Source organism: Polyodon spathula, chromosome 8 (assembly GCF_017654505.1).
Source record: "Polyodon spathula isolate WHYD16114869_AA chromosome 8, ASM1765450v1, whole genome shotgun sequence".
Taxonomy (NCBI): Eukaryota; Metazoa; Chordata; class Actinopteri; order Acipenseriformes; family Polyodontidae; genus Polyodon; species Polyodon spathula.
In genome coordinates this window covers 5266476-5278711 of record NC_054541.1, presented here as the reverse complement: position 1 = coordinate 5278711, position 12236 = coordinate 5266476, and the positions used below count along the sequence as shown (strand labels likewise).

The 12236-nt window shown below is 38.0% G+C and overlaps 1 protein-coding gene across 4 annotated transcripts in view; it reads left to right on the top strand.

The window, feature by feature from the left end:
- Positions 1-395: 395 nt before the first annotated feature.
- LOC121319231 (breast carcinoma-amplified sequence 1-like) overlaps positions 396-12236 on the top strand; it is a 28827-nt gene continuing 16986 nt past the window's right edge. The window contains exons 1-4 of one of the 4 annotated variants that reach the window (XM_041256441.1): positions 396-535; positions 4831-4911; positions 5705-5783; positions 8486-9054. In XM_041256441.1, coding sequence (XP_041112375.1) covers positions 4846-4911; positions 5705-5783; positions 8486-9054 — 714 coding nt within the window. In that variant the 5' untranslated portion in view covers positions 396-535; positions 4831-4845. The remainder of the gene's footprint in view (positions 536-4830; positions 4912-5704; positions 5784-8485; positions 9055-12236) is intronic. The other 3 variants (XM_041256442.1, XM_041256444.1, XM_041256445.1) reach the window with 3 other exon arrangements.

Genomic DNA, 12236 nt, shown 5'->3' with positions numbered 1-12236 from the left:
AAGAGCAATGATAGATAGTGGGTCTACGGCAACTACTTTGAGTGCTGCTGTAATACCCAAGTTGAGAGAAGCAGACATCCTCTCCAATGCAGTTTTACATTTGAAGCTGTTTGGAAACACTGATGGTTTCATTAACAACAATAAAGAACAATTCCATCAACATTAAACGGTATTATATTTATAGAAAAAAAACTCAGATGAATTAAAGCTTGTCAAGCCCATTGTTTTGTTATTTGGTTTTCTTATAGAACAGATGGTGTCCACTGCTGGAAATGTAGTCAATACAGATCAATGGTAAAAGCAATAGCTGCTGAATCAGCAAGCCCCGCCCCCTGAATACTGTGTTCCATATCTTACGGACAGGTGAGGTGTTTAAAGCAGACAGTCATTAAATCAACTGGAACCACCAGAGCTGCTAAGGGACATGAAAGGCAAATAAACACTCCCACCTTCCAGCAAAGCAAACCCAGCCAAGCCTGCAAGCTGCTCCTTATGGTGAAATGTGCTAGAGAACTCACCCAGGAATCGAAACAAGGTAATAAAACCAGTTCTGTAATGAATACAATATGCATGCAACTTCGTGTGATTTTCGTTAAATAAACACCTGAAAGTTTGAATAAGTACAAGGAAGTATGGTGCCTATTTTAAATCTTAAACTCATCAGCCTGCTCAAAAGAGTGTAACATTGTATGATTTTTTTAATGATTCAAAACGAAAATGAACTGTGCATTTGTCAAACGTGAACACTTAATAATAGTAAGAAATAAAAAAAAGCAACATATATTACTATCTAATGTTATTTTAAAGATACATTGTTTGAAGTGTGGGTGTATTTGTATAACACATTTGTATTAAACCTGGCTTTAATACTTGTGTTACCTGTTTAGAAGAGGATCTAAGAAGGCTGACCCTGGCATTATTTGTTGTAATGGTTTTGCGGGGAAGCACATGGAGAATGGAATGTAACATTTAAACAATGGAAAGCTGGTTGAAAAAATAGATACAAGTATAATGCTTGAGCAGGGTAAGAGTGAAAGAAACTAAAGGTACTAAAGGCCCCAGGATACATGATTAAAGAAACAGTGTTCTTTCTCTGTTAACCTAAAGAGAAACTTGGTTGGGTCTGAACTAACACAGTAAGCTTAATTAACATAGCATATGTCCCAAGTTTCATGAATTGGAATGCGAGTCCAGACTATTTCAGCAGGAAAGTGGGGTGTTCGGTGTAACCTCCTTCCCCGAGGAAATGTTGGATTAATCTGCCCTACTTTTTTTAAATTACATTTAGAATCAATAAAAGAAAAAGAAAACATTGGTTAATTTACTTGAATTAAGAACCCATACCCATGAGCTATTACCATTGAAACATGTGATAATACATATAAAAAACTAATAAAATAGCAAAACCATGATGGTTCAGCAATTTTTTTGTTTCTAATTGGTACAAAAATGAAGGCTGAATTGGAACAGTCCCAATTTTCCCAGGACGTCTGGCAGTCCTAAACTGGTACATCAGAGTGTCACCATTAACCTGGATTTCTAACTGTAATGGGGACGTCTTCACTGCTGCAACACTCTGCCCCTTGTGGATACAAGTAACAGAAACGTTAGGTTACTTACCACAACCCTGGTTCCCTGAAAGAGAAGACCACCACCAAAGCATTACGATTGGGATATGCCTGCCTATTGGTATACCAGAGCTGCCAATAGGATGACACTCTTGTTCCTGCCTACCAAGGGGTTAAAACCGTCATTCCACGGAAGTCATTTCTCTTTTTGCATCTAAGCCGAGAGGGCAACCAATGCAACCTTGCATTATGTATGGGAATGTGTACCAGAGCCGTCGCAAGGGAGAAGGAATGGCAGCTTAAAAGGGACACATCAGAACCGCTTACCCCTAGGTTAGCGGTGCGAGCGTGCAACCTCAAGGACTCTCCTATCTATTGAAGGTGAAGAAGGGTCTGCCATTCAACTGGTAGAACTTTGTGAATGTATGTGGCATAGCCCAGCTAGCCAGATAGTGAGGCCCCTCTGAAGAGGGCACAAGATGTAGCCAACCCTCTAGCAGCGACAGCTACTCTCCCAGGTGGGGGTAAGCCAGCATTGTCATACGCCGCAGAGACTGTATCCACAATCTAGTGGGACAGTCACTGTTTTGAGAGGAGCTGTCGTAGGGTCCATAATCCATGACAAACAAAGAGCTGGTCAGAATGACAAAGAGCCCTTGTTCTATCCAAGTAACATCTCAGCGCCCGCACTGGGCAGAGGAAGTTCAATCTCCTACCCTCCTCCAAAGAAAAGGTGGATGGAAAGACTCCAGTTCCACAGACTGATTCATGTTGAAGGCTGTGATCACCTTGGGGAGGAAAGCAGGATTTTACGCGGTGACACCCTGCTGCCATCGTCCCAAATCTGCATACAGGAGCTGTGCACAGACAGCGCCTGTAGCTCACTGACCTGTTTTGCAGAGGTGACAGCCAAGAGGAAGGCTGTCTTCATAGGCGTGTATGGGCTCAAACAGGGCCTTTGTGAGAGTCTCCAGTAAAACATCAAGGCTCCATTCGGGGAGAACGGCCCTCCTGAGAGAGAGTAGCTGCCGAGCGCCTTTAAGAAACTGGGTAGCCAAAAACTGTGTACCTGGAGATACTGAATCTACGGGGGCATGACATGCAGAGATAGCCACTTCAATGTGGAAGGTGACCTACCAGCATCGAGCAGTTCTTGCAGAAACTGCAAGATAACTGGAATGGGACAAGAAACTAGGTCATGACTTATAGTCAGACACCAATTCCGAAAATACTTTCACTAATAGGCGTACAGTGACCTAGTGGAGTCTGACCTAGCACTCTGCAGAGTACCCACAACTGTGTCTGATAGCCCTAGTCCTGTTCTGGGGCCAGACCCATAATTGGAACCTGCCCAGTTCCGGATAACAAAGAGTGCCTCTCATCTGACTTAGGAGATCCAAGCGAAGCAGGATCTCCAAGGGCTGGCCTGGCATGAGCTGGCATAGGGTCGAGAACCAGAATCTCCTGGGCCACCGAGGGTCCACTAAGAGAACTGTCGCTTACTCTAACATGACCTTCTCCAAGAAGGCCAGGAGCAACGGTACTGGCGGCAACGTGTAAAGGAGACACTTGTGGGCTAGGGCATCGACACAGAGTGGACAGCCTAAGCGGTGGAGGGAATATCACAGGGGACAATGCGTTGTCTCCCCCGACGTAAAGAGATTAACCGACGTCTTCCCAAACCATTCCCAAATGCGCTCTACCACCTGCGAGCGGAGTCGCCACTTTGACAGATGTGCACCGTCCCTCAACAGGAGGTCTGCTGCCCAGTTCGCCACTCCAGAAAGATGCATTGCCCGTAGGGGCAGCAGGTTCCGTTGTGCCCAATTCAGGAGGCGGAAGGCGATGCGATGAAACCCCAGGGACCGAAGGCTACCCTAGTGGTTGGCATACGCCACCACTAACGTGTTGTCCGTTCGGACCAGCATGTGTGTTCCGTGCTGGAGAGCCAGGAAAACAGCCTGCAGCTCTAGCACATTTATGTTCAGGGCTGTCCAATGTTTTATACATATTTAAAATGCCACATGGCAGCTAACTTAGTCTCTCAACAACGGGGGTATGGCAAAGCCTAGTCCCGGTGGAGGAGGTGCTCCCACACGAGTGAAGGCTGGAAAAAACTACACTCCTTCAAATCAATACTGCACCAGCAGTCGACTCACATACCACAGACAGGAAAGCAGCAGCCTGCAACGTGAGCGCACGCAGGTTGCTGAGGATAGACAGAGAGAAAAAGGCAAGCCAGCTTTCACACTGAAGGCAAGGGAACTGCAGTAGAATCAAAGTTATTTTTCACAATACGCTCAGATAACAACACAGGTACTTACTTTACCGTCTTGAGAGGCAAAAAGAGAAATGGCTTCTGTGGAATGACGGTTTTAACCCCTCGGTAGGTGGGACCGAGGGCGTCATACCAGGAAGGGGCCTATCGGCAGCTCTGGTGTAGAGCTCAGAAAAAACCTACCAATAGGCAGGCATATCCCATACGTAATGGTTTGGTAGGCATCTTTGAATTGAAAGGGATCTACAGAGACAAATGATATAGTGAGTCCAGAAGAATACACTAAGTTATAGTTAAGGTAACTAGTCATGGTAATTGTGATATATGAAACACAAACTCAGTTTATAATTAGATACTTCTTCAAACTTGCCTGCAAGATCTGAAAATTCAAAATCAAGCTGAAATGAAAAAAAATAGAATTCCAAAAAGGAACTGTTTCTTAAAATAGAAAACAGGTGGCGAACCCAACAACAAAATATTGATCAAAAAGCAGCTATATTGTGGTATGAGCCCTCGGTATAATGGTACTACAGTTGTAACATTTTCATATTTTAACACACCAATGGTATCACATGAACAACTTATACACAGTAATAATTTGCATCTCAATAATGGTACCAATGTGCTACTGTATGTAGACCATTGTTTAGTATTTATTCAAAATCCATTGCGATTGCTGGTAATGTTGTGGTCTAATAATTATATTTAATGTCATATATATATATATATATATATATATATATATATATATATATATATATATATATATATGACATATATATGACATTAAATATAATTATTAGACCATATATATATATATATACATACTACTGCCAGTCTGACACAGTTTTTTAAATTGCTTTTAATTGGTGAATGAAGAAAACAATGCTTGTGGTAAATATCCTTTGAATGAACAACACACTTTTCTCAAAGTATCTCAAGCTAGTGCTTTATGAATTTTAATGCTACAGGCGTTTCTTGCAGGACCGCATTTCAAAGATGGGGAATGAATTATCAGCTACAGAAAATGCAGAGGGCATTGAGGGCGAGGCTTCTGAAATACAGGTATTTATGAAAGAATATTTGTATTTTCTTAATGTTTTTCAGTGTTAAAGGAATATTATGATTTGAAACCCACATTTTTTAGTATTATTTTTACTGCTCCACTTATCATTGTGCAGTTGAACTTTTAATTTCAAATACATTTTCTTCTAAAGTCTTTCCATGTGCAACAGCAAGAACAGGCCCCCAGTGTTGGTTCACATGATTTCTTTGCAGAACTGTTTAAACATGACTAAACTATAACTGGATGCAACATTTATTGCCCCACCCCACTCTGCGATAGGCGAGTGAAACACAAGGTAAATATTTCCTCTGGAAATTGACTTTAATACCTGCGGACCAACATGAAATAGATATACTTTCTACTGTTTTATTTTCAGGTTTTAAAGCTAAGCGAATGAATCAGACAACAAAGGCTAAAGATGGATTAAGTGGGCAGTGGTGAGGGTACAAAAGTTAATTTGTGTGAGAAAATGCATATGCATATGTTGAGCTGATATGCAGATAACTGTAAAACACATTTAAGAAGTTAAATTACTGAAAGACATTTGTTAAAATGTAATGACATTTTCTCATTAGTAGTCTATAGTTCAGGTGAAAAAATGAAGTCTCCATGTTGGCAATACTGTATTCCATATTTGTCTAGTATTGTAGATGCCTCTAGTCACTGATTCAGCTTGTCAATTATCAGCTTACGTTTTTAAAAAGTTACTTTTACCAATACTCAGTCACATCCAAAAGCCACAGTCCCACAAGTTGCATGTCTTCGTATTTAAAATTAACTTCTCTGTTTTAGGCCGAGCCTATTGCTGGGAAGCTTCAGAAAGGAGGTGCACATCTGCAGCCCATTGAAATTTCAGTGAGCAACGATGTTGGTATGCATGTTTAAAATTGCAATATATTAGAAGTGTGACATTCTATTACCACCATGCCCTGAAGCAAAGTTCTGCTAAGGTTACTAAAATGTGTTTAATATTATTCATATATATATATATATATATATATATATATATATATATATATATATATATATATATATATATATATATATATATATATATATATATATATAATATTAAATATGAAAAGAAATAGCCTTACAAACTACTGCAAAGCACTATTGCCAACATTTGACATGCATGTTTTTGACAGTAATTCAATTAATTAAATGTTGTGTCTTTGACAGTTGATGTACTTTGATTATGAGTTCAGGAACTGCACATCAGAGCTAGCTGCCTGCCACAGACATGTGTAATACAGGCTAGATCTTCAAAGTGTCTTTATATTAGCAAGTGCCATCTACTGCAAGGTGGTGTATTTCTGGCAACACAAAAGGAAACATGATCCAAAGTGACAGATCACTGGCTTCTATAAAAACACTGGCTGATCTAGAACTGAAGTGCAACTCTTTTTCTTGGGTGATAGCAACTTAACACAAAAATACAGCATTTGATACATTGCAGAAGAACCAAGAATGATTGCCGACATCATAAAACTGTAACAAATACCTGAAAACAATTCAGTTTAAAGCTATGTGTTCTTTAAGATGAAGTCCTCCAAGCACACATGGGAAAAGCAAGGATTTTACTTTGTAAACGTGATGGTTTAAGTTTAAGGGAATGCAATTTTGCAGTCCTGTTTCTGTAGTGTTCTTTTTATTAAACACCACTCCCTGTTTAAAATGGGTTGTATTCTTATGTAAAGGGAAAATTGCATGGGTGGAGTTCTTTTTCTCTGCTCTCAGTAATCAGTAATACAGTAGATCAACACCATTATGTGGACAATGAGGGTGTTACTGTAACTGTATTTGTAAGAACGGATGTTTGACTTGCCTCATAATTGACATGTGTCACTTCACTTTAAGTAAATATTTGAATTAAATAGGAAACATTTCCCCTAATAACAGCTCTTATTAGAAAAAAGTAAAAAGCTTCATTTTATTTATTTATTTATTACTTGTTAATTTTCCTTACCATATTTGTGTTTCTTTTTGCAATAACTCAAATATTGGATTTATTTATTTATTTTCAATGTTGATAGATCTGAGTTGCTTTGACTGTGAATTGAGGAGCTTTCTAAAGCTCTAGTTGACTGGCATAGACCAGTGCTTTTATATCAGTAATTGCCAGCATTTGAGTAATTGCAATAAGACCAACTCTGAATTACACCCAACATCACAAAAAGGGACAGCTGGTTAAATACTTTACATTGTATACATTGTTTGCCCATACCAAAACCCTGCACTTCACAATTACCAGGTAGCATTGCACTGTCATATAAGTGTTTTACATCCTAGTTATGATAAAAAGTGCATAATAAAAATATTTGTATTGCTGCCAGAAACATTCAGCACCTCCTTTGGTAAAGTTACAGAAATCAGTAAGAAAACTGGGTTTCTAGTTTTCACAGGAATATTTGGTTATGTACTTCAATTTCATTTCTAAAGACACTTCCATACAGAACTACCTACAGGCCAGTAGTGGTGGGTTGGTGGGGGTTAAGTTCCCCTCTTAATTTTTGAAGGTGTTGGCACACCCTGCTTTAGGACTTTTTAAACAAGTTGTTACCTACAACACCCCAGGACTCATCCACAGCCAGACTAAAAGCCTCAAACCTCTCTTGAGTGACACTACGTTCACTGTGCCTACTTTAGATTCCATGTCTTTCCCCTCTCGAGGCCTGTGTTCAAGTACAATTTTAGTGACGTTAAAGTAGCTAACACAATAAGTCTATCAATCTTACCTGCCATGCTCTTTCTCTTCACTGTACATGTCGCAAATGTGTAGTTTTGAAAGAAACACATGTTACAGCAAGCATGTCTCTTCATTTTAAAACACACTGGATACTACACTAGCAAAAGAAGGTTTGCTTTGCCTTACTCTCATGTATTTTACTGTTTTACTTCCTTGGTGAAAGCATATTATTGACTGCAACTTGATTCTCCAGGTGGAATGACCAAGTAAGTGCAACATTGTCCGAAAACAAGCACACACCTAGATAGTTATATATATATATATATATATATAATATATATATATTAATATATATATTATATATTATGTTTTTAAAATGAAAATACATGTTTGCAATAATAAACCATTACTAGAATGTGTGGGTGTCAAAAGGCATTAATTTAAAACAGTAAGAGAAAATGAACACATAGCTACAAATATTAAATAATCAGACTTTTAGAAGTTGTTTAAAATGCTAATTAAAGTACAGAGTGGTGTAACATTTCCAAATTGTAATTCTATATTACTGATTGCTGACAGAAAATTGAAATTCTCACACCCAAAGGTTGTCATGCAGGTAGGTATAAAGGATATACAAGGCAAATACTGAGGAGTTCTAATAAAGTTGCACAATGCTGTCTATAACATACATTCCTAAATCTCTCAGAGCACCTATTAGATAGATCAGTTAATAAGCATTACTGATGCATTACAGAATGCTGTTATAATTATATGTTCACAAAGTCCAACAGAAATGAAAGAAATTAAAGTACAAAGAGGGAGCCAAACAACAGTGCTTTAATAAGTCCTGCTAACTCAGATAATGAACACCCTTTCTATTGCAGCTGACTGTAAAGCAGATGTCAAACAGAACACAGAGCTCTCCTTATCACAGAAGACAATGGAGATGAGTTCCAGTTCTGTGCAGGATGGGAACAATGCAGGGAAGAACGCCAAGAAGATAATGCCAGCTGCCAAGTCTAGTTTCCCACTGTCATTCTCCAAACCAGTACCAGTCCGTTCTGAAGCCCCCACTGCCAATGATTCATCACCATCAGAGCCGGCCAAGTGTTCCAGCGGCCCAGAAAACCCTCCTGCAAACCAGTTCACAGCAAAGAAGACTGTGCATCCCCAACTGTCTGCCCCAGAGCGAGAGTCAGTCAAGGTAGAAGAGAGTCCCCCGAGCCAGTCCTTGCTTCTTGATGTGCCCTTGAAAGAATCTAAAGAAGCTCCAAAGCCTAAAGAGATCAGCTTCTTTGACAAACTGTTTAAAACGTCCGACAAAGAGAAGGAAAGCAGCAAACCTGTGGATGAAACCCAATCAGAGTTGAACACTGCGGACAGCAAAGGGCCAGCTGCTACTGGGACGGTCAATGAAGTGGTTCAAGTACAACTGAACAATGTGCAGAGGACTGTGAGTATGCAAACTGCAGTCATTATCTGTAATACAATCTTACGTGGTCATGCTTAAAGGGAAACTGTTTATAACATATTAACCATTTTCAGCATACAAATTGTTGGCAACTATAGGGTTATGGTTAGTTAATATACAGTAAGCGTTTGGTAATAAAAATAACAGTATAACTACAACCCAATCGCACTAGCACAATGTACATGCTGTACAGCTACATTTTATATTGCAATGATATGATGGACTTGGAGTTAATATAGGTGGGGAACTTGTTTTAATACTTTGTAAACAGATTATAAAATATAAAAAAATAAAAAAAACATGAACAACATATGTTAAGATGCGTGTCTTTAGAGTAATTAAGGTCATTATGTTTCCTGTTGAGATCCTGTTACATATTAATACAAGAAGTAATTGAATCACCATTCCAGGTTTGCCAGCATTTCAGTACAGTACATCTCATCCTGTGTTAGAGATGCCACCTGGCCAGTTTTTAATTAGCCTTGCCAGTTGCCAGTGAAAAGATTTAATGTGCTGGTTTTTTTGGGGTTTTTTTTTTCTCCACTTGGGACAGTTAAGCACAGCAGTATGTATAGCTGGCCAACTGAAGCTATACAAAACATTTACAGGGACAATCTACATGCAACAGTTAACTTGCAGAAAGTTAAAAAAAAAGATGAATTTAAAAAGTAGAAAGTATTGTTAGAAGTATTGTTTAGTACCAGTATCATCTACAGTCAGAGTCTTTATTTACCAGAGCAAAACAACGAACATTTTTCACACACTTTATTAAATATTATTATTTCATATTATTATTCTTGATCTGAAAATAGAACCTGAAAACCTTAAAATGGCACCGCCCCTCAACTCCACATTAACAGCGCTGTGTTTGATTAGCTAATCCTTTTCTCTACATGCTATAAATGTACAGTGGGATAAGGCTGGTGGTATATCTGGGTTCTGAGTTTAAGAGCTGCTGTAATGTTTATTCTACTAGTTGGCCTACAAGCAAATGAGCGCACTTACAGTATCATGGGGTCTTTGTTAATAAGTGGTGCCTGGAGCTCTTTATTGCAAGCTGTGGGAAGAATAGTATACCTTGTATTGGCAATAAAAAGCCAAAACACACATCTGAACCTGTCACTCATTATCTAACAGAGATATCCAGAAACAAGCCCCTTTGTATATTGCTCGCTTAATGGTGTCAGTGGTTTTGAGAAAGCATACCCAATGATCATGAAGCATTGCTTGTGAACATGGTTTAAAACAATGAATGCCAAATAAAAATTACAATATACCGTGGAATAGCAGTACTTCCTGCTTTATTTAAACACCAAGATCAGAGATTGAGTTGCTAGTAAGTGAAAATATATATATATATATATAATATATATATATATATATATATATATATATATATATATATATATATATATATATATATGTGTGTGTGTGTGTGTGTGTGTGTGTGTGTGTTTGAAATCCACAATAATAACGTGCTTGTTGAAACACAGAGTCTGTGATACAGAGATAGCCAAGGCTGGAAGACAAAGAGGAGATTAACAGTTATTTTACTGGGCGCACAGACAGTGTCTCTTTAATAAAAAATAAGCATGTTTACAAAAAGATTAACAGTCAGCTTACTGACAACATTAACCTTTCATTGCCACCATTCCTTAAATGGGGCAAGCTCCAGTTCTGTTCCCATGTGGATAAACAATTTATGATACTCGTGCTGATGTTTCAAATTGTGTTTGTCCATCTGCTGAGAGGGAAAAAAAAAAAAAAAAGCAAACTCGTCCAACACAATAGGAGGAAACATGGAGCTACTCTGTGGCTTGGAACTTGGTTTCAGGAGACAAGGTTTCAGGCTACTGAATGACACACAAGGGGATACTTGGGGTTTGATACAGCAACCTCAAACTAGGTCTCCCAATCTCCTGGAACCAACGTGGCTTTGTGCTCCCTTTGCTATAGAATCAAAACATTTGCCTCAGATAGTGTCTTAGATTTCTGGGAAACCTTGCTTATAACAAGAGTGACTCTTTAAATGTGAAATGTGTTGTAGAACTAGGAGATATATCTACATTGACAAATTAAGTCAAGAATTCTTCAGTGATTCAGTATAATTAAACCTGCACTGTATCATGATTCGTTTGAATATTGCCTAGACATTGCAATTTAATGACTATTAATATTTAATCTCAACCGCAAGGCTGTTCATATTATGCAAATTACCTTTGACTTCTCTTCAAGAATACCGTAATATAAACTAATAAATCTAGTTAAACTAAGGAATATTTTTTTTTGAGTGGTTTCTTGCTAGTTTGATACCATTACAATAATTTGACTGCTGTCTTTGAGCTTGCTAATATCATATGCACTTGATATGTGTGTTTGGCAGAAATACACACATAATTTAACATGGTATATTTCAATACACTATTTGTTTTAGTTTAGATGAACCAGTATTCATGATAACTTCCTAGATCCCTATGTATACTTAGAAATACTAAAAGAAACTTAATTAACACACACACAAAAAAAGTTTGTCACTGAATTTATTAATTTCCTTTTAGTATTTCTAAATGTATCACAATTCAGTGTTTTATAGTTATGGATTTATAGATTTATATGTACTCTTTATTCATTTTGTTTCCTATGCCTTTTGTGATAATGAAACCAAATTAAATTCAACAATATAGTATAGTGTATAGTGACTGTTGAGAAAATGTTCCAGTTTTTTTTTTTTTCCTGCCATTGGTTTAACTCTTTAATGAGAATCACAGCATAACTGTCCAAATTGCAAGCATACCATACATTCCTTGCATATTAGTTTGCAACTGCATAGCATATTTCAAACCCTGTCCTTAAGTGTTACGCACAATAATAAGCCTTAATATTTCATAAATATAAATAAAAAAAGAAGAAAGCAATTTGGCGCTCTAATACATTATAAAAACACAGTTTTGTTAGAATCTGCCACTTCGTAAAGCATAAAGGCATGCATGGAAAGTCTGCAATGAACATCACTGAATACCAATTGAAAGAAGGCAACCCATACATTTATAAAGGGCCGATTGTTGCTGCCCTGTGTGGGTTGTAGAATGGATGGAACACTTGTGCTCAGAATTCAATGCCATGATTAACAAATGGAGATAGCAATCAGCTCTGTAGTCCTTATG